The sequence below is a fragment of the Orcinus orca genome, chromosome 16 (assembly GCF_937001465.1).
Source record: "Orcinus orca chromosome 16, mOrcOrc1.1, whole genome shotgun sequence".
NCBI lineage: Eukaryota > Metazoa > Chordata > Mammalia > Artiodactyla > Delphinidae > Orcinus > Orcinus orca.
Window position 1 is genome coordinate 29,990,620 of NC_064574.1, and position 21,586 is coordinate 30,012,205.

At 47.5% G+C, this 21,586-nt stretch overlaps 2 protein-coding genes, 1 long non-coding RNA gene and 6 other non-coding genes across 12 annotated transcripts; 8 read left to right on the forward strand and 1 right to left on the reverse strand.

Moving 5' to 3' along the window:
* The first annotated feature begins 5,764 nt into the window (after window positions 1-5,764).
* NOP56 (NOP56 ribonucleoprotein) lies at window positions 5,765-11,341 on the forward strand. The gene is made up of 12 exons (XM_033415827.2): window positions 5,765-5,893; window positions 6,036-6,125; window positions 6,578-6,692; window positions 7,278-7,439; window positions 7,597-7,795; window positions 8,165-8,352; window positions 8,434-8,585; window positions 8,765-8,865; window positions 9,230-9,378; window positions 9,595-9,716; window positions 9,901-10,038; window positions 10,881-11,341. The coding sequence occupies exons 1-12, from the start codon at window positions 5,891-5,893 to the stop codon at window positions 11,247-11,249; spliced, it is 1,788 nt and encodes a 595-aa protein (XP_033271718.1). The 5' UTR covers window positions 5,765-5,890; the 3' UTR covers window positions 11,250-11,341.
* On the forward strand, window positions 7,054-7,121 carry LOC117198582 (small nucleolar RNA SNORD110). The gene has a single exon (XR_004479780.1). It is a non-coding gene; the product is annotated as a small nucleolar RNA SNORD110 (small nucleolar RNA).
* Window positions 7,910-8,041, forward strand: LOC117198586 (small nucleolar RNA SNORA51). Its single transcript, XR_004479784.1, has one exon. It is a non-coding gene; the product is annotated as a small nucleolar RNA SNORA51 (small nucleolar RNA).
* LOC117198581 (small nucleolar RNA SNORD86) lies at window positions 8,928-9,013 on the forward strand. Its single transcript, XR_004479779.1, has one exon. It is a non-coding gene; the product is annotated as a small nucleolar RNA SNORD86 (small nucleolar RNA).
* On the forward strand, window positions 9,436-9,507 carry LOC117198585 (small nucleolar RNA SNORD56). The gene has a single exon (XR_004479783.1). It is a non-coding gene; the product is annotated as a small nucleolar RNA SNORD56 (small nucleolar RNA).
* On the forward strand, window positions 9,761-9,831 carry LOC117198584 (small nucleolar RNA SNORD57). The gene has a single exon (XR_004479782.1). It is a non-coding gene; the product is annotated as a small nucleolar RNA SNORD57 (small nucleolar RNA).
* Window positions 11,342-11,344: 3 nt separating the features above from the next.
* On the reverse strand, window positions 11,345-16,533 carry IDH3B (isocitrate dehydrogenase (NAD(+)) 3 non-catalytic subunit beta). 3 transcript variants are annotated; one of them, XR_004479778.2, is made up of 13 exons: window positions 16,441-16,528; window positions 16,241-16,321; window positions 16,031-16,129; window positions 15,811-15,931; window positions 13,830-13,890; window positions 13,620-13,752; window positions 13,385-13,518; window positions 13,192-13,294; window positions 12,956-13,102; window positions 12,622-12,716; window positions 12,448-12,508; window positions 11,559-11,756; window positions 11,345-11,465 (listed from the first exon to the last, which is right to left on the reverse strand). XR_004479778.2 is itself a non-coding variant. In XM_049699090.1 (12 exons), exons 1-12 carry the CDS (start codon window positions 16,474-16,476, stop codon window positions 11,385-11,387), a joined length of 1,152 nt encoding a protein of 383 aa, XP_049555047.1. In that variant the 5' UTR covers window positions 16,477-16,533; the 3' UTR covers window positions 11,345-11,384. The 3 variants fall into 3 exon arrangements, 2 of the variants coding, with proteins under 2 accessions (XP_049555047.1, XP_004285379.1); XM_049699090.1 differs by lacking the exon at window positions 11,559-11,756 and having other exon boundaries at window positions 16,441-16,533; XM_004285331.3 differs by having other exon boundaries at window positions 11,345-11,756.
* TRNAG-CCC (transfer RNA glycine (anticodon CCC)) lies at window positions 14,196-14,268 on the forward strand. The gene has a single exon. It is a non-coding gene; the product is annotated as a tRNA-Gly (tRNA).
* A 4-nt stretch (window positions 16,534-16,537) lies between the features above and the next one.
* LOC125961383 (uncharacterized) lies at window positions 16,538-21,296 on the forward strand. Of its 2 annotated transcripts, none has more exons than XR_007472054.1 (3): window positions 16,538-16,563; window positions 17,013-17,113; window positions 18,106-21,296. It is a non-coding gene; the product is annotated as an uncharacterized LOC125961383 (long non-coding RNA). The 2 variants fall into 2 exon arrangements; XR_007472053.1 differs by having other exon boundaries at window positions 18,166-21,296.
* The last annotated feature ends 290 nt before the right edge of the window (window positions 21,297-21,586 follow it).

Here is a 21,586-nt window from a genome sequence, read left to right on the forward strand (position 1 = left end):
GGGTGGCTGGGGATTTTCTAAGAGAAAGAGGAGGAAATAATGCTTAGAAAGCAGCAATGGAAACCAAGGCAGACTTCAACCTTTAACACCCATCTAAACAATGTGTGGGTCATAGAAGCTATCATAATGGAAACTAGAATAAATTTGGAATTGAATTATAATGAAAGTATTGCACGCCAAAATTTGCGGAATACGGTTAAAGAAGTACTTAGAGGGAAATGCATATTGAAGGAGAAAAGTTTAAACCAATGAACCAACATTCATATTAAGAAATGAAACAGAGAACAGCAAAATAAAGCCAAACAAGTAGAAGAAAGGAAATAATAAATATAAGAGCAAAAACTAATTTAAAAGAAAATAAGCAGACAATAGAGAGAATCAACAAAATCAAAAGTTCATTGTTTGAAATGGTAATAAGATTAAAAACTTTCTGACAAGACTGATGGAAAGAAAGTAAAAATAAATATTAAGGATAAAAAAAATCACAACTACAGATGATGCAGAAAACATAAAAAATTCTCCAATTCAAATCTATACTATAAAATGTGAAAGCACAGATGAAATGAACAAATTCCCAGAAAACTATAACAAAAATGGTCCAAGAAAGTAGAAATCCTGAATAATCTGTGGCCATTATAAATTTGAATTAATAATTTAAAATATGCTTTCAAGACCTCTTTGTTCTTGGTGTTTTGCTGGTTTATTACAATGGGTGAAAGCCTGGATTTCTTTTTATTTATCCTGCTTGAGATGCATTCCTGCACCTTTGGATCCATGCTTTTCATCAGTTCTGGGGAAACTGCATCCACCAGCTCTTCAAATATTGTTCTTCCTGGTGATGGTTAATTTTATGTTGTACACTTGACTGGGCTGAGGGATGCCCAGATAGCTGGTAAAACACTATATCTGGGTGTGTTTGTGAGGGTGCTCCTGGAAGAGATTAGCATCTGAATTGAACTGAGTAAAGCAGATGGCCCTCCCAAACGTGGGTGGTCATCCTCCAATCCGCTGAGCACCAGAACAGAGCCAAAAGGTGAAGAAAGGGCACATTAGTTCCATCTCAGCTTGAGCTGAGACATCCATTTCCTCCTCCCCTTAGACATTGGCACTCTGGGTTCTCAGGCTTTCAGTATCAGACCTGGGTCTGTAACATCAGCTGCCTCCACCCCCATTCTCAGGCCTTCTGGCTCAAACTGAATTACATCATCCAGCTTGCAGCCTGCAGACCAAGGAACTTCTCGGCCTCCATAACCATGTGAGCCAATTCCTATAATAAATCTCTTATCTATATTTATATCTATATCTGTATCTATAGCTATATCCTATTGCTTCTGTTTCTCTGGAGAACCCTCACTAATACACTCCTATTTATCCTTTCTGCTTTCTGGGCAGAACAGAAGCTAGATTCTCTCATTCCACATTCTATATCTCCTAATCGCCCTTTCACCTCTTTATCTCTCTTTGTAGCGTTCTGGATAAATTATTTGGTTAGATCTTCCAGTTCACTAATACTTTCTTAAGCCATGCCTAATTTGCTAATGAATCGATGCATTTCTTTTAAATTTCAACGAGTTTTTCATTTCTACAAATATCATATCTGTTCACTTCTGCCATGCTCCCCGAACATGGCACAGATGAAGCCGCATACCTCAAGAACAGGAACTGGCAATCCTTTTGCATAAATGGTCAGATAATAAATATTTTAGACTTTGTGGGCCACATATAGTCTCTGTCACAATTTTCTTTTTATAACCCTTTAAAAATGTGAAAATCATTCTTAGCTCTTAGGCCCTACAAAAACAAGCCACAGGCCAGATTTGGTCCCAGGGTCATGGTTTACTGACCTCGCTCTAGAGGTCCCACACTCACCCCAATGCAATGGTCAGTGCAACACAGGAAAGCTTATAGAGCATTCATGAGGGAAAGGTTAGGATAAAAGTTCCTCTGGTAATGAGCCTGGTCCTCTCAGCCTACGAGTGGCAGGCAGATGATCCCAAAGACCACGCCTGCCTCAGTGAGGAAATACACTGGTGCCACATGGCATGGAACCAGTAGAGGCCTGACATAAGGAGACCCAGAGCTCAGAGATTTCAAGCACCTGGCTGAGATCAGTGTGTCTCAGAGGACAAAGTACACAGGTCCAGGGGCCAGTCCAAAGCAGCCATTTTATAGCAGGGATTGATGGGGTCCCAAGACACAGCACCAGATCCTGAGCACAGAGAACTGAGACACAGAGATCCTGAGCACAGAGAACTGAGCCCCCCTTTTCCCCTGCAACTAGGGTATGAGAATGCTCCCATAAACCCTAGTGCAATTTTTTTTTTTTTTTTTTTGCCGTACGCGGGCCTCTCACTGTTGTGGCCTCTCCCGTTGCGGAGCACAGGCTCCAGACGCGCAGGCTCAGTGGCCATGGCTTACGGGCCCAGCTGCTCTGCGGCATGTGGGATCTTCCCGGACCGGGGCACGAACCCGTGTCCCCTGCATCGGCAGGCAGACTCTCAACCACTGCGCCACCAGGAAAGCCCCCTAGTGCAATTTTGAAAAGACCTGAAGAAGAGAGGAAATCTGAAGGATTCTTAGCAACCCCGTTTAAACCTGAAACAACTGAGATAACAGTAACTGGCAAGTTTACACACTGAACATATTTTACAGGTTCCAACAACATTTAATCAGTAAACTGTCCATCTACTGCCACTGGAAGTTGAAAAATGAAATGCAAAACTGTTTCCTGTGTGAAACAAATGTTTAGAGGTGTTCTGTCTACATGTGCAAGTTAATGGCTAACATGATAGAAATGAATCAGAGCAGCTGGGTGTATAAAAAATGGGGTTTTAGTAGATTTTATGGGAAGTGATGGGAGAACTGAGACTCAACTGAGAATAGGTAAAATGAAATATTGTGATAAAAAAATGTATCACTATTTATTGATAAGGGGGACAAAAGAACAAGATGAAAGTCCACTAACATTCGTTCCTACTACATGCCAGGTACCACATCTGTGTCACATACTAGCTACCACACCTCTGTCACACCTGGCCTATGTTCAGTAAAATGTTTGTTGACAGGATGAATGAATCCTCCATCTTCATTCTGCAAAAGAAATGAAAACTCAGGAAGGTTGGGCAATTAACATAAGGTCACTTTGTAAGTAGCAGAGCTGGGATCTGAACCCAGGTTTGCTGACTCATTCATATTCACTGCTGCTTAAAAATCATCCCCAAATTTGGTGAACCTAACAAACAGCCCAAAGGCAAGGGAGATATGTTCTTTGACATCACATGCTACAGAGATGCCCATGGAGGTCAGGATTATGAAGTACCAGGGAAGATAGTTTAGTAGAGGGAGGTAAAGAAGCCAAAGAAATATTCTTACTGTTTATACCATGTCCCCATCTAATCAAAAGCTTTTCTGCCTCACTAGTGGAAGTGCACTTTTCTTCCTCACTAGTGGAAGTGCACTTTTCTTCAGCCACCTCTCTAAGTTAGCAAAGTATGACTCTCTAAGTCAAAGTATGACTCTGGTTAACTTTCAGCTCAGTGACTCTCAGGCTTTCTGTATTTAATCCACAGAAGTGTGCATTTATATAACTTATATATATGGTATATATATTTGTATATACATGTATATGTGTATATTTACATGTATACATATGTATGTTTGAGACAAAAGTTTTATAAATCAATATTCCTTACTCTATGTGATGTATTATTATTTCATATATTCTTTCATCCTACTTTTTTCATGCTGGCCAAGAATGTCTAAATTAATTCTGCAATCCCATTTCAACTTCTCCTTTGAAACCCCCTACCTTAGTAGATAAGCACCTGTAACCCCAGGAATATTTAGGATTAAGTACAGAAGTACGAAGTAAATCAGTCATAGCATTAACATTTTCCATTACATTTTTTTAAATTTATTTATTTTTGGCTGCATTGGGTCTTCATTGCTGCGAACTGCTTTCTCTAGTTGCAGCGAGCAGGGGCCACTGTTCGTTGCAATGCGCGGGCTTCTCACTGTGGTGGCTTCTCTTGTTCTGGAGCATGGGCTCTAAGTACGTGGGCTTCAGTAGTTATGGCATGTGGGCTCAGTAGTTGTGGCTCACAGGCTCTAGAGCGCAGGCTCAGTAGTTCTGGCGCACGGGGGCTAAGCTGCTCCATGGCATGTGGGATCTTCCCCGACCAGGGCTCAAACCTGTGTCCCCTGCGTTGGCAGGCTGAGTCTTAACCACTGCGCCACCAGGGAAGCCCTTCCATTACATTTTGGAAACTTCTATTTAATTTGGTAATTATAATGTTTAAGAGAATTTAATATTCTGATGTAATAGATTAATTTTGCAATTCCATTTTAAAATGTGAGATGGAGTGACTGATTCAGACTCATGACTGTAAGTGGATACATGTAACAAAATTCAAGCACATTTGCAAGCAATATTGAGACTATGCGATTTTAAGATTTAAGATTAAGTAAAGTTTATTGGGTTTTAAGAGTGAGCTCAGGGACTTCCCTGGTGGTGCCGTGGTTAAGAATCTCCTGCCAATGCAAGGGACACAGGTTCGATCCCTGGCCTGGGAAGATCTCACATGCCACGGAGCAACTAAGCCCATGCGCCACAACTACTGAGCCTGCACTCTAGAGCCCGTGAGCCACAACTACTGAGCCCTTGTGCCACAACTACTGAAGCCTGCACGCCAGAGCCCATGCTCCACAAGAGCAGCCACCGCAATGAGAAGCCCACGCACCGCGAAGAGTAGCCCCCGCTCTCTGCAACTAGAGAAAGCCCGTGCGCAGCAACACAGACGCAATGCAGCCAAAAATAAATAGACAAAATAAATAATTACAAAAAAAGAGTGAGCTCAGTAATTGGATCTTGTCAAATAACTGCATTGCTTAAGAAAATACCTTAAAATTATAAATGCACGTTAGCTGTGGGAATTTAAGTTATAAAAAAATCCCCGTAAGATGACTTACTTTTAAATTTACCAGCATATATACCACTTTGGGGTAACCAGGATTTGGATTTATAACTCTAATATTAATTATTAAAGCAAAAGTAATTTCAAAATAGTCGCCCGAGTGCCCAAAAGCTGCCCCGAGGACACGGAAGCAGCTCCAGTTCACTCGGAGCTAACCGGGTGTTAAGAATTTAGGGCCGTGCACTAGGGCGAGCGACACGTGGCCCCGCAAAAGGAGCAGGGTTCTGCAGAAGCAGGGAACGAGAAACCGACCTAGGAAGAGGTGGGATCATCGTTCTTTCTTACTTCAGCGCCTGACGCCCTTATTTTTAAGAAGAAATAAAAAACAATTTAAAAGCACGAAGCCAGCCACTAGGAATCACGATGCCTCAGGGTCTGCGCCAGCGCACCCCAGGCCCCGCTTCCGTCCCGGTAAGGACGGGAGGGCGCGCGGACCCGGGGCTCCAAACAGGGTCGTCCCCAGTGCCCGGCGGGGCCGAAAGGGGTCATGAGGTCGCCTGGGTCCAGAGATCCCCGGCGCTGAGGACAGTGGGCTCCGCAATAGTTTCTGCCCGGAAGGATCGCCGCGGCCCGCGCGGGGGCCTCCAGCCCGGATTCCACAGAGCTCTGCTGCCCGTAATTTACAGGATGAAAACATGAGGGATTGGACAGTTATCCGGAAAAGAGCCATTCCAAACCGTTTTGCCCCCTCGGCCCCGCGCGTCCCCAGCAACCAAGCCTCAGCCGAGGCCGGAAAAAGCGCACTCGCGCCCCAGCCCTGCGGGCCGTACCACTCCGGCGAACCCCCTCCGAAGGCGCGGAAAGGTACAGTCCCCGGCCTCTGATTGGCCGACGACGCGGGGGCGCGGCCTCCGGAGCCTGGTTCTGCGCTCCAGAACCCGCTCGCCGCAGTGCGAGCTGGGCCAGGAGCGAGCGCCATGGTGAGGAGTGGTTGCGGGTTGCCGGCGAGGCGGAGGCCATGGTTTGGGCCTGGGTTCTGGCCGGGGCCCGGGCCTGCCCGGGGAGCGAAGCCAGGCGAACGCGGGGGCCGCGCTGACGCTCGCGCCCCGGCTCCTTTTCCAGGTGCTGCTGCACGTGCTCTTCGAGCATGCGGTTGGCTACGCGCTGCTGGCGCTGAAGGAAGTAGAGGAGATAAGCCTGCTGCTACCGCAGGTGAGTGGACGCGGTGGGCTCTCCCGGCCGCGCCGCAGCCCCTCGGGCAGCGCGGGCCCCAGCATGCACCGCGCGCTCCCACGTGGCCGGCCGCGCGTTGGGGGGTGCGCTGTGCGCTACAGCTCAAGAACAGGGGGTGCCTACCTGCATTCGTGATTAGAATCGTGTTAGAAGCATTTAAGTCTCCCGCATTCGAATTTGTGTGCACTCTCTACAAAATGCAGATTTTCATATTTGCGTAAAGAGCAAATAAAACTATATGAAAAATGCAAAAATATAAGAAAGTAAATCTCCCGGACTCCACCCCGTACCGATGAAGCGGAACCGGGATTTAGGGCCCGTGATCCGTTCATTTTTAAAGTGTTCGGTTGGTCCAGACCTGCAGCTGCTTTACTGCGCCCTAGAGGCAAGAGGGAGGGAAGGAAACTACTCATCGTCTTTCTCTCCCCCAGGTGGAGGAGTGCGTGCTGAACCTGGGCAAGTTCCACAACATCGTTCGTCTCGTGGCATTTTGTCCCTTTTCCTCGTCCCAGGTTGCCTTGGAAAATGCCAACGCTGTGTCTGAAGGTGAGTTTGCCACTAAATATTTTAGGGAGATAAGCCTGCTACTGTTAACCTTTTAAATTGCACACTCTAGGATGTAGGCCTTATTTCTTGTGGGCACTGTAGTGATAAATGATTCCTAAATGAAATCTGGCTGGGGTGGGGGGACTGGTATAATACTAGACCCAATCAAATGTGGTTTTCTGCTACTTTGTTCAATTGATTTTGATACCAAAAGCCAAGAGAAAGAGGTTTGGTCCCAGAAGGTAAATCCAGTACTAAATGCTCCTGTTGTGCTCCAGGGTGTTTTTTAAGCTGTCAGTAATGTATTTTATACTTACGTTATTGGGCCCGAGTCGTGTTCCTCCCATGGTTGATGCAGGCTTTGCAGTGATGACCTGAGTCTGTCAATCCCCTGAGTATAATCACTGATGTCTCCATGTCTCTGAGCAAAGCCTGAAGGGGAGGGCTCTAGGCACACCATCCTAGCATGCTCTGCAAGACCAACGTAAGATCAGTCTGTCAGTGATCAGTTGAGGGGACAGGATTCCTTTTTATAATTTAAGCATCCTTCAGCATGTTAGTGGGATCTCTGTTCTTTGCCCTGAGGTGTTGTTCATGAGGACCTCCGCCTGCTCTTGGAGACTCACCTACCATCCAAAAAGAAGAAAGTGCTCCTGGGGGTTGGGGACCCCAAGATAGGTGCTGCTATACAAGAGGAGTTAGGGTACAACTGCCAGACTGGAGGTGTCATAGCCGAGATCCTTCGAGGTGAGACCATCTATTGACATTTTTGAATTCTGGGTGGGGGTGTCTAGAAACTCATTAGGCTTAAGGTTGCTTTTTGGAAGCCCTCCTGCTTGGCTGGTGCCCGTGGGTGCAGGAGCTAGCTCAGCCCTTCCTTGCTCACAGTGTTGCCCTCCTCCAGGAGTCCGTCTGCACTTCCACAACCTGGTGAAGGGTCTGACTGATCTGTCTGCTTGTAAAGCCCAACTGGGGCTGGGACACAGCTATTCTCGTGCCAAAGTTAAGTTTAATGTGAACCGAGTGGACAATATGATTATCCAGTCCATTAGCCTCCTGGACCAGCTGGATAAGGACATCAATACCTTCTCCATGCGTGTCAGGTAAAGTGCAGGGGTGACCCCTTAGAAACAAGGTCTTGGGTCTGTGGTTTAGCTAATTTTGAATCTTGAAATCAGGACTGGCTCCTGTGGGTAGAACCGCGTGGGGTGGAGCTGGGCCTCCTGGTGCTTACCACAGGCTGTGTTCTTACACTGACTGTATAGAAAGAGGAGGCAGAGTAAACGCACCTCATATACACCTCAGCCCAGGCCCTTTGCCTGGTCTGTATTGTGAATGGGGGGACATGGAGTTGAGGTTTTGGATCTGATTTGTTCCAGTTTCCTCCAGGCAAAGAGTAGATCTGGAGAGGGCTGAGGCTATAGCTTTGAGACATGGCAGCTGGGCCATGGAGTGATTGTGGCTCTTTGCAGGGAGTGGTATGGATATCACTTTCCTGAGCTGGTAAAGATCATCAATGACAATGCTACATACTGCCGCCTTGCTCAGTTCATTGGAAACCGAAGGGAGCTGAATGAAGAAAAGTTGGAGAAGCTGGAGGAGCTGACAATGGATGCAGCCAAGGCTAAGGCTATTCTGGATGCCTCGCGGTCCTCCATGGGTCAGTATAGAGCCTGGCAGCCAAAATAAGGTACAGGGCTCTGAATACTGGGCTCCTGCATTCATACTTGATGTCCCTTAGGCATGGACATATCAGCCATTGACTTGATAAACATCGAGAGCTTCTCCAGTCGTGTGGTGTCTTTGTCAGAGTACCGCCAAAGCCTACACACTTACCTGCGATCCAAGATGAGCCAAGTAGCCCCCAGCCTATCCGCCCTAATTGGGGAAGCGGTGCGTCATGGGAACCAAAAAATGGGGGATTAAGGAATTACCATGTATATTTGTATTGCTGTATGTCCTGACCCATCATATCTTCCTCAGTTGTACTTGATGGGGAGGAGGTGAAGCAGGATTATGCAGTTGGTAGGTTGGCAATCCCAGCTTCTCTAATTCCTTGAATCCTTCTCCAGGTAGGTGCACGTCTCATTGCTCACGCTGGCAGTCTCACCAATCTGGCCAAGTATCCAGCATCCACAGTGCAGATCCTTGGGGCTGAAAAGGCCCTGTTCAGGTACCAGTGAGGGCACCTGCCCACACTCAGGTGCCACTTCTGGTGCCCACTGCTTGTTTGGGGATCACGGTGATGGTTGCCCAGGGCTCCCTGACCTGTACAGGCCTCTGCTATGGGGGTGATGGCCAGTCCTGGTGTCTGAGTGATTCCCTGGGCCCAGCACAGGGACCAACTTTCCAGGTCAGCGACATTGGATGCCTTCCCTCTGCCTCTGGGAGTGGTGGCTTGGCATGAGGTGGGGTAGAGACCCATCCCAGCCTGAGGCTTACCTGGAAACAGGGAAGAGGGGAAGGGAGGCGCTGCCTTAGCTAACGCGGTTGAAATTTCTGATCTTAAAACTCTCCACTGAATATTCTTCTCCCAGAGCCCTGAAGACAAGGGGTAACACCCCAAAATATGGACTCATTTTCCACTCTACCTTCATTGGCCGAGCAGCTGCCAAGAACAAAGGCCGCATCTCCCGATACCTGGCAAACAAATGCAGTATTGCCTCACGAATCGATTGCTTCTCTGGTATGGGTGGGGAAGTTGGCAGTTGGGAGGGAGGGAGGCTGACTACCCTAGCAGCTTCTACAATGATGGCAGTATTTTTCGTCAACAGCAGTTCACCTAGTGAGTGTTGATAACTTTGGGTCTGAGTGAAGCTGAGGGTAGAGGGAATACTGGGGGTGGTGAGTAGTTTGTCCCTTTAGAGACTGACGTGCTATGTTTACTTACATGCATATCCAGAGGTACCAACCAGTGTATTTGGGGAGAAGCTTCGAGAACAAGTTGAGGAGCGGCTGTCCTTCTATGAGACTGGAGAGATTCCACGAAAGAATCTGGATGTCATGAAGGAGGCAATGGTTCAGGTCAGTTTGGGTCAGGTCAGGTGGGGAGAACCAGAGCTGGCTGTTGGAGTTGATGAACTGTCTTAGCCTGACCATGTAGAGTGGAGGCATAAAACTGATTTAATGAGCCTGATCCAATAAAGCCAAGAGAGAGACCTGGGGAACCAGAGGTCTTCAAGCCTTCTCAGCACTTTTCTTTGGCCAGGCAGAGGAAGCGGCTGCTGAGATTACTAGAAAGCTGGAGAAACAGGAGAAGAAACGCTTGAAGAAGGAAAAGAAAAGGCTGGCTGCGATTGCCCTGGCGTCTTCAGAAAACAGCAGTAGTACCCTGGAGGAATGTGAGGTCAGTAGTAGACAGCCCTTACCCCTGGGTGAAGATCTTAAGCCATAGGACAGAAAACAGCAGAACAGAGGATATGCCACCTCAAGTCAAGGTCTGGAATACAGGCTTTTGGACTGAAATAAGGATCTGAAACCTCTAAAACTACCTCTTGATTCTATAGGAAGGAGATAGGTGCTGAGAGAACTCGCTCAAGAGCCCAGAGCGCTGGTTTGTAGCAACACCTGTTCACTGGGCTAGTGTGTTCTGTCCTTGGCTGCTTCCCAGGAGTCCTCAACTGTGGGTAGTGTAAATTCCTGCTCTGCTTGTTCCCAGACATATCTAGAAATGGTAGCATTTCATACTGGGGGTTGAGGGCAGGGAGGGCTCCAGTGTGCTATGTTAGAATCATTCTCCCTGGGATTGTCGTTGTGCCCAGTCCGCCAATGTTTCAGGGTCCACTCTGGAACTTGGTGTCATGATTCTTTTGCAACCAGCATGGTAGGGCTTTCTGTAAATTACTTATTGGGCTTAGATAATTGTGTATTCTCCCTACATTTTAAGTGATTGGCCGGGTCGTGGGTGGTGGTGGTCTTACTGGGCTTAGATAATTGTGTATTCTCCCTACCTTCTAAGTGATTGGCCGGGGGGCGGGGGGGGGGGTGTCACCTTTGACATGCATTTCCAGAGTTAGAGCCATACAATTTAAAAATCATCCCAGAAACACTGGACAATTTTAACACCATTTCTATCCACCAGTCTTTCTGCCCTGGGTACTTAACAGCTGGAATTCTAACGGGGTGTGTGCACGTGTTCATACAATGGATGACACTCTTTCATGCCCATTTTTCCCTTTCTGCCATCAGGAGACAAGTGAAAGACCCAAAAAGAAGAAAAAGCAAAAGCCCCAGGAGGCTCCTCAGGAGAATGGAATGGAAGACCCATCTGTCTCCTCCAAACCCAAAAAAAAGAAATCTTTTCCCAAGGAGGAGCTGGTTAGTGATCTTGAAGAGACAGCTGGCAGTGGAAGTCTTACCAAGAGGAAGAAATCATTCCCCAAAGAGGAACCAGATAGTGACCCTGAAGAGTCAGGAAACAAGAGGGTCCCCAAGAAAAAGAGGAAATTCTCTTCCAAGGAGGAGCCTCTTAGCAGTGGACCTGAAGAGGCTGCTGCCAGCAAGAACAGCAGCTCCAAGAAAAAGAAAAAGCTCCGAAAGCTATCCCAGGAAAATTAGAATGGACATTTCCCTAGTAGGGCATAACTTACAGAGATATTTCCCAGCCCATCCCCTATAGCCCAATAAAAATAAAAACAAATTCACGAGTCGTATCATGTCATATGTTTTATTGGACACCTTACATGGTGGGACCTATGGGTTGGACAGGGCACCAATGACCGCCTCAGTGAAGTCTTGGCAGATGGCATAACCACCCATGTGAGAAGTTCGAACCTGTGGGGGAGAACTGTCATCACCTCTGTGGCCTGGGCCCCATCCCTAACCCCCCACCACCTAAGTTCCCTAAGGAAGCCAGCCCCAGACAACCTAGGCTCTGCCCAGAAGGTGATAATGGTCTACAGGTTTAGGGCACTTCTCTGGTCCACTGTACTGAAGGGAGGTGTACGGTCCTTGTGAGGCTGGAGGGAATAAAGGGCTCTAGCCCCCATAGGGGTGCAGGTGGCCGATGACAGACTTGATGAAGTCGGTTGTGGTGCTGTAGCCGCCCATGTCTCGAGTCCGCACCTACAGCCACCACCGGCAACAGCCGTGGGGAAGAAAAGAGAGCCCATGAAGGCAGGGAAGTATGATGGAAATGGAATCCAAAGAGGGTGACAAGGCCAGAAAAAGAAGACAATGCAGCAGAGATGCAAGGAGGTGGCCAGGTTTGGAAGAGCATGGACCCATCCATTCCTGTCTTTTGAGGGCCAGAGCCACTGTTCCGAGTTCTGCTGTGGCCTGGGCGAGGGTGGGAAGCTGAGCATGAGTGAGAAGGGAAATGCAGATTGGAGACAGGAGAAGGATGCCTCGGGGGAAATAGAGAAGACCAGGTGGAAGCACAGATGACTGGCAGGGGAATGGCAGATGATGGGCTTCCAGGTGTGGAGGAAGTGGCACTGGTGCCTCATCCTGCCAGCTATCTCCCTCTGCTCCTCCATCTCCCCTTCGATAGGAAGCTGCAAGTTCTGCATTAAGATGGCCAATTAAAGTGCCAATGGATGGAGCAGGAAAGAGGGAATAGCAGATGGGAACTAGGAAGCAAAGGAGAGATCAAGAGGATGAAACAGCCAAGAGAAGGGAAATGAACAGCCCTGACAGGACTGGGGGAAAAGCAGAGAGCAGAGGCTCTTGGGACCTGGAGGGAAAGGAGGCCCCAACTCAGGTTCCCCAGAAAGTCCTGCCGAGACCCTAAACCCCACAGCCTTTCTAAACTCACCTTGCCGACTTTGATCACCTTCTTCACCGCATCTGCAATCGTGTTGGAATGATGCTCGAGACTGTCAATGTGGACAGAAAGAAACTGAGATTCTCCCCACATCATCCCCCTGATTTCCCCACCTGTGCTCCCCGAACAACAGCCAGCTGCCTCCCCGGGCTGACAGTGACCTACTTGAGATGCCGCAGCATGTTGGAAGCTGACAACAGCATGGCTGTGGGGTTGGCTATATTCCTGCCCACCGCCTGGGCAAATGGATGCCGGGCACCCTGTGGAAAGAGGAGCAGGCCAGAGTCACTGGGGGCAGACATTCTGCAGAAGCTGAGGTCAGGGAAGGGCATTAGAATGAAAGGTCAAGCCAGGAACACCGAGAAGATGTAAGGGTTGGGAGGACAGAAGCAGGCCAGGGTCACTTAGGAGGGGGATGCACTGGGGGAGAGCTATCAAGGGGACCTGAGGTCAGAAGAAGGGCACAGAGAGGGCTGAGGGAGGTGGTGACTTCACTCACCGTCTCAAAGACTGCATACTCTGCACTGTAGCTCTCACCAGGGACCACACCAGCTCCCCCAACCAGGCCAGCAGCCAGATTGTCAATAATGTTCCCATAGAGGTTGGGCATCACCAGCACATCAAACTGGTAAGGATTCTGCACCAGCTGGGGGCAAAATGTGGGCATGGAGGAGACGTAAATCCTATTCCCTGCCTTGCTCAGCATTGAGAATGGAGACACCGGAAGGGCCTCACCTGCATGCAGCAGTTGTCTATGATCATTGTCTCAAACTTGATCTTGGGGTACAGTTCAGCAACTTCCTCACAGCACTGCAGGAACAACCCATCCCCCAGTTTCCTGTCCATGGACCAAAGGGAACATTCAGCCGATAGAGTGCAGGGAGCTACCTTCCCATGAACCTACCCCATGCAAAGCCACGTCCCTCACATGATATTGGCCTTGTGGACAGCTGTGACCTTGCCCCGCCCCTTCTTAGTGGCATAGTCAAAGGCGAACTTTGCGATCCGCTGAGATTTGGTTCGAGTGACAATCTTCAGGCACTCAATCACGCCCCTCGCACTCTGCGTAAGAGAGAAGCAGCTGGGTGACACTAGAAAAAAGGGAAGGAGCTGTGCCTCTCTCCCCCCTTCACCCCTGCCCTCTGCGATTTCTAGGGCCTCACCTCGTGTTCCAGAGAGCTGTACTCCCCTTCTGTCTGCTCTCGAATAATCACCAAATCTAGATTGTTGTGTCGGGTCTTGTACCCAGGAAGTGACTTCACATGGACTACGTTGGCAAACAAGTCCAACTTACGCCTGGGGATGGGGCAGAGCCATGAGCACTGTGCCTGGTGCCCCAGTACCCCACTCACCCATGACCTCCCACCACCTACCTCAGTCGCATATCGTAGGAGGCTAGTTCCCCCTTATACTCCATCGGGGTGTGGATCTTTCCTGCATAAACAAAGTTGAGGTGGGAGGGGGGGTGGTTAGGCACAGGCCAAGCCCAAGGGAACCCACATTGGTGTCCAATCCCCTCAGTGATCCCCCCCGGACTCCCATCTCCCACTCCCAAATGAGTGACATTAAATGCCTCTGGAGGCACAGGGCAAAGGAAAATAATGTAGTTAAAACCAGAAACATTTTGCCCACTGTTTCATTTCTAGTCACCAAATTTAATTTATGTTGAAACTTCAAAATGACCTAAAAGGACAGAAAAGAATTTTCTCATGTTATCAAAGAGCCTGGGTTTCGGGACTTCCCTGGTGGTCCAGTGGGTAAGACTCTGCACTCCCAATGCAGGGGGCCCAGGTTCGATCCCTGGTCGGGGAACTAGATCCCACATGCATGCCACAACTAAAGATCCCGTGTGCTGCACCTAAAGATCCCGTGTGCTGCACCAGTGCAGCCAAAATAAATAAATAAATAAATAAATTCCAAAAAAAAAAAGGAGCCTGGGTTTAATAGGTTGAGAAACAATCTAGGGGATCCATGACCTTTCTTGATGTTTCTATGTCTATGTATTTGACATCTTTTCAACCAGCACTTATTGAATATCATGTGTCAGGCACTAGGGATATCAACCAAAAAACACAACACAAATTCCTGTCCTCAAGGGGCAAACAATGCATTGGAGGAAGACAGTTAATATGAAAGAAATGATAAATACCATGGGAGAGGTATTACCAACACGCACAGGAGCACAGAGAAGAAATTCCCTCTGGTAACATCAGGAAGTATCATAGAACAGCTGGCACTTCAGCCAGACCTTAGGTTGAGTGAGTGTACTAGGTTGAATAGTGAACCACCCAAATGATATGCCCATGTCCTAACCCCCAGAACCTGTAAATGTGACCTTATTTGGGAAAACAGCGTCTGCAGATATAATAAGTTAAGGATCTTGAGATGGAATCACACTGGATCCAAGTAGGTCCTAAACCCCATGACAAATCCTTATACAAGAAAAGAAAAAGAAACAGATACACAGACACAGAGTAGAGAAAACCATATCAAGACAGAGACAGAGACTGAACTGATGTATCCAGAAGCCAAGAAACACCAAGGAATGCCAGCAGCTGCCAGGAGCCACCAACAGCTGGAAGAGGCAAGGAAGGATTCTACCCAAGTCTTCAGAAGGAGCTCTGCCTACACCTTAATTTCAGGATTCTGGCCTCCAGAACTGGGAAGGAATACATTTCTGTTATTTTAAGGCACCAGGTTTGTGGTAATTTGTTATGGCAGCCCTAGGAAACTAATACAGTGAGTGAGGAACATTCTGACAGGTGGCACCAAAAGGAGAACACTGTGGCAGAAGAAACAGCAAAAGTCAAGACAGTACATGTATTTGGAAACTAATATAGTCTGGTGTGACCAAAGCACACAACAAGTGTTGTAGAAACAAAGGCAGAAAAGCTGAGGGTCAGCTCATAAACAGCTTACCCTCCTACACTAAGGCTGGGCCTGAGAGTCACGCTGGTTTTTCCAAGAAAAGAGCTGTAGAGGATGGACTATAGGGACAGAACGGAAAGCCAAAAAATCTAATGAGGTGATTACAGTAGGAAAGCAGAAGGGAAGACAAAAGAAAAGCAGCAGCTAGAAATGGCATTCTAGAAACACAGTTAACAAGACTTGGTGACCCATAATGTAGCCCCATGACAGACTACAAACTCATGGAGCCTTCCTGCATAGACAGCATGACAGGCAGACGATCTCTCAATTCCTGGGTTTCCAACTGGGTTCCCACTGATGGCCACCAATCCAGTGATGGGAGGTTGGGAGAATTAATGTATTATGTGTGTGCTGAGGTAAGATTAATGAACATTTATTCGTTTGATTTTAACTAACATGGGTGGGGTAGCAAGGAGGCACGCATACCAATGATGGCCACCTTGTTCTCCTTCATGGAACTCAGCACCTGCTCCAGCTTCTCCTCAGATGCCATATTCTGCACCTCGCTCAGGTGATGCTCCTGGAACTCCACTGGGACAGAGGCAGCCTTCAGGGGCAGGTGTCAAAAATCGCAGGGTCAGAATCGAGTAAGTCCTTTCCAACCCAGGCCATCGCCCCTGCTGGCTGACTCCCCCAGGCCACTCACCTTGAACACCTCCTTGACAGCGTGCATCAGCTCAGGCCCCACGCCGTCTCCCGGTAGCATAGTCACGGGAAAGGCGCCCTCCACCCTCATGTCTTCGCCCTGCGAGCGGGGTCAGCAGAGCTAGAGCTGGGGCTGGGGCAGGAGTCTTGGGGTAGGCCAGGAGAGGAGGGGTCGGGGCGTGGGCCAGACCGGAGCCGGACTTGCACTTACCTGGCTCCGCGAGGCGGCTTGCGCTACGGCCGAGGTACCCAGGCTCCTCCATGCCCCGGGATTCGGGGCGGCGACCAGCGTCTACGACAGTCACATAAACCTTTGAGGTCGGATCTGGGAGCCTCGCGCCCCGAATACTTCGGTGAGCCCGGTACAAACCCGCCGCCCTCCCGCCTACCCCAGCATGCCCCGGGCCTCACTCGGGTCACCCAGCGGACACCTCCAAGGGCCGCCATGCTCTCCACAGGAAGTCGCGGCTAAATGACGCCGGAAGCCGGCGCGGCCCGGCGCCCCTATTTCCGGTCCGGGACTGATGCTGGGAGGTAAGCTCATTTTCTCCAGCCGAAACCTCCCACCCGTTCTTCTTCCTCCGCTTCTTCTTCCTCCGCCTTCATCCATTTCTACTCACCACTTCCCTTGGACCGTGATGCTGCACAGCGCCGCCTTGTCTATTGCTTTATTTTCAGACACCGTATTTATGTTGAAACTTCAAAATAACATTAAAGGCGAATATGAGGTTTCATTTTATCAAACAAGTTTAATAACAAGTTGAAAAACAATACTGGAGAATCTGTCTTTTCTTAATGTTTATGTGTCCACGTATTTGTTATTCTTTTAATCAATTCTCACTGAACAATCGTATGTCCGACACTAAAGGCATTAATGAACGCCACACAATCCATGGGAGAAGGTGTGTGTGTCTGGCTTCTTCAGTCTCCTAGCCTGCCCGGTTACTCTGTATTAATCAAGTTTCCTTGTTGTTTTTTCCTAGGTGGGCTTGTTCTTTGCTCTGACAGTTGTTTCCCTAATAGTGTATCCTAGGCCTGAACTCCTCTGAGCAGGATCGTAATTGGAGACAGAAATTACAAGCTTGTAAGTGTGACTAAAAGGGAATTTAAGACCTATTTTTAAATTTCCAGTCACATGCTGTTTACAAACGACATGGCTAAAACAGATGACAAGTGGACCAGGGGCACTTGTTAAAAGTGCAGACTTACGAGTGTCACCCCAGACTTGCTGAATCCAAATCTCAGAATTGGGGCCCCAGAAAATACATGTCTAACAGGCTCCCCCAGGTGATACACACAGATTTACGAACCACTAACTAGGTGATTTGTATACCTAATCCATCCAAAAAGGTGCAGAGCATTCTCCCAGCCCAAGGGAAAGAATGCAGTGGTTCTAATCCTGGGGATCAAGCACAAGCTTTGTGTCTCTTTTCTGCATTCCTTTAGGAAGGACATTCTCTACTGTTGGGTGAAAAGATTTAAATTAGATAATAAATGCGTAAGAAACCTGAACACATGAAAAGTGCTTGAACACCTGAAAAAGCTGTTAATATTGTAGCTAATTGAATAATTTATCAATGTATAATATTAATATGACATACTCCTCCATCTCCAGAATCAAAACCAGAAAACATTCACACCATCTTGCCTCCTTAGACTCCCTAGTTCCCGGTTCCACACTGCTATTGCCATCCACCACCATTTTTCTCTTCCAAATGTTACTCTTTCTTTTTTGTGTGTGTGTGGTACGCGGGCCTCTTACTGTTGCAGCCTCTCCCGTTGCAGAGCACAGGCTCCGGACGCGCAGGCTCAGTGGCCATGGCTCACAGGCCCAGCCACTCCGCGGCATGTGGGATCTTCCCGAACCGGGGCACGAACCCGTGTCCCCTGCATTGGCAAGTGGACTCTCAACCACTGCGCCACCAGGGAAGCCCCAAATGTTACTCTTTCTAATGGAGAAAAAGTGGGAGATTTACACTTTAAAAACTATATTTTCTGTTACTTTAGGAAATTTAGGGTGGGAAAGAAGAGAGTGCCATCTTGGTCTAATTTCTGATAATCTATTTTTCATCCCAGAAAATATTAATTTTCTTGAGGGCAACTACAACATTATTTCCATCCCTAAATTCTGCACAGATCTGAGCCCAGCCTGACAAACAACATCTGCTAATTGGTATAACACCATGTGGTTGTCAAAAGGGTGAAAGGAATTGATGAAGGATGCCAGTTGATTCAGGCCAAGGAAATGTGACCATCACTGTCTAAGGCCATTGTGTTCTTCTGGTGAGTTTGGTGAGTTCTCCTGGACTTCGAGTCCCTATTAAGGCATCTCTCGCTGATACTACCTGAGAATAGGGAAGTTCAGTCAGGACCCTTGAAAAGTTCCTTAACCAGACTCTTGGGCAGGTGAGGTAGGTTAAACCATCTTGTCCCTTCTAACTGTTATGAAGCATATATGAGTGTTCAGTATGAGGCTGGATGAATTGAATGTCAGTTTCCTAGGCCTATAAATTGTCCAGAATGGGGTCCTAACCAGAGCTCCAGGTGTCCATGAATAGAAACCAGTACCATGAACTTGGAAGGGGAAAATCAAAAAAAATCACATCTTTATTCTCACTAAACTCTAACTGAAATTTAGTATTTCCTATCATTATGAATGTAGAGTGAAATTGTAGTGCTACCTTTAGTACCCTTGACTTTGTCACTAATAGAAATTATAATTCATACCGCATTTCAGTTGTGGCAGATATCCTGAAATATCCTTTACTCTGATCTCTACTTTGACATTATTTGACCTAATGCTAGATTTTGTTATTTAATGCACTAATAAAGCAGCACAAATAGCACTGTATTACAAGGTTGCATTATTATTATCAGTGTAATGAGTTTTATTTGTAATCCTATTTGTTTTGGTTTGTGCATTTAGAATCCTTTCCTAAGAAGAGGGCAGGGGATGGAGCTCAGCAAGATGTAGCCTCAGCTGGAGTCTACCTCAGCTTGTTCTGGGGAGCCCTGGAGCAGGAATGATGTCTCAGGGTTGTCCCAATTTGAGGCAAGGCTTAGTAACTCTGCTTCAGCCCTGCATGGGCTAATCTTCCAGGCATCTCTGGCTCTTGGAGGCTCCATTGACCATGGACAACCCTCCCAGAGAAGGGGGTAGCTATGAGCAGTTAATGACTTAACACCAGAAGCAGTTGGACTGGATGCACCAGCTGGCAAAAAAGAACTGGAGAAGGCAGCTACTATTCTGTGAAGGTGAGAATGGCCATGGTGCACTGGGACCCAGTGAGGAGAGCAGGCATGTTTGAGGAGATGAGGTACAGTAAGGAGTAGTGAGTAAGATTGGTTCAAGTTCTAGAGCTGAGAGAAATGGAGAGGGATTAATGAGCAATACTAAGGACACCGTTGGAATGGTGACCATGAATTTACCATGATATGATTATGTGTGATTTCATGGAGAAAGCCAACACTTGGGTTCATCTAAAGATGTATTTTGCCAGAGAGAGGTACAAGAGAGTTGAGGGTGTTGGCAAAATGGGATCGGGAGGGAAGTGAAGACAGTGATCTAATGGATAGAAAGGTGAGAAAAGGATCAAAGATCCCAAAATAGTCAGAATAGTGCTCGTGGGAGTCACTGAGCAAGTAAGATGGAAGGAAAGGAGGGTGTCTTCACCAGCCGTTTTGGAAATGGAGCAGATGCCAGTGATAGAGGAGTCCCAGATGGGACTATGAGAGTGGATCCCAAAGAGAGCTCAAGGAGACCTCTGCAGAGAGGACTCAGACCTACATTGGGTCATCTGTGTCCCCGTGGGAGTCACCTAGGATAGTGTCATGGCAGAGGCAGGAGAAAGGCTAGGATCCAGGAGCTGGGGCCTGCTCTTGATGAACAGGAGAGACCAAGAGGTCAGAGATGGCAGAGAATGAGAAAGGTGATTTCAGTGGGAAGAGCCCCCAAAAAGTAGAACTTCTTTTTTCTTGTTAATTTTAGACTATTACCTTTTTTTTTTTTTTTAAGAAGATGTTGGGGATAGGAGTTTATTTATTTATTTTTGCTGTGTTGGGTCTTCGTTTCTGTGCGAGGGCTTTCTCTAGTTGTGGCAAGCGGGGGCCGCTCTTCATCGCGGTGCGCAGGCCTTTCACTATCGCGGCCTCTCTTGTTGCAGAGCACAGGCTCCAGACGCACAGGCTCAGTAGTTGTGGCTCACGGGCCTAGTTGCTCCGTGGCATGTGGGATCCTCCCAGACCAGGGCTCGAACCCGTGTCCCCTGCATTAGCAGGCAGATTCTCAACCACTGAGCCACCAGGGAAGCCCCTCTTGTTAATTTTAATATAAAATTTTGCTTGAGTATTTTTAATTGGACAGTAGATAAATGATTACATTCCTTTTTTTAAAATTTATAAATTATAAATAAGGCCAAAGTTTCTTACCACCCCAGCCACAGCCCCAATCCTTTTGCCCTGTCCCTATAGGCAGCTAGCTGTCTCCCCCGAAACGTTTTCCATATGCAAGCACACCCCCTTACACGCACGGAGTAATATATAGTATTGTTTTTAGTGTATGGGTGTGTGCTTCAGAATAAATGGTTTCATACTCTATATACTTACTGTCTTATAATTTACGTTTTTCCCTCAGCACCATGTCTTAGAGATCTAAGATACCATGTTTTAGAAAATGAGCAGACTTATTGTTTTACTTTGCTACATAGTATTATATAATGTGAATTTACTAAATTGATTGAGGTTTTCTCACATCAATGGATTCTTAGGTGATTTCTAGTCTGGGCTATTACCAGCGATGTTGCTGTGTACATTCGTGTACAATTTTTTTTGTACACATGATAAATGTTACAAAAGTGCATCCAAAACACCTGTACATGTTTCTGTTATGAATGTGATCTGCTGCAATAAACAGAAAACCCATTAAACAAATAAGGGTTGTTGGGTTTTTTCACTTCTTTTCTGAAGGTAAGGAGTTACTGGGATTGGTTTAGTTGTGTGGTGATGCACCCTGAGATCCAGGCTCTCGAAATTTTCACTCTGCCAGCCTTAGTGTATTGTCTAGTATCCTCATCCTTGGTGCCTCATACTCACCATATATGGTTGCTGTGGCTCTGGACAACACTTCTGGATTCAAAGCTAGAAAGGGGGGCTTCCCTGGTGGTGCAGTGGTTGAGAGTCCACCTGCCGATGCAAGGGACATGGGTTCGTGCCCCGGTCCGGGAAGATCCCACATGCCGCGGAGCGGCTGGGCCCGTGAGCCATGGCCACTGAGCCTGCGCGTCCGGAGCCTGTGCTCCGCAACGGGAGAGGCCACAACAGTGAGAGGCCCGCGTACCGCAAAAAAAAAAAAAAAAAGCTAGAAAGGGGGAGAAAGAACAGTCACAGCCACATATGCTCCTTTTTATCAGAAATGTAAACAGTATCCCAGAAAAAATCTCAGCGGATTTCCACTTAGGTAGCACAGGCCAGAACTAGGTCCATGACCTCTCCTACTACAAGGGAGACTGGGAAGGAGGGGAAGAAGTTTGTCCTTATTGGCTTAAACTAATTCTTCATA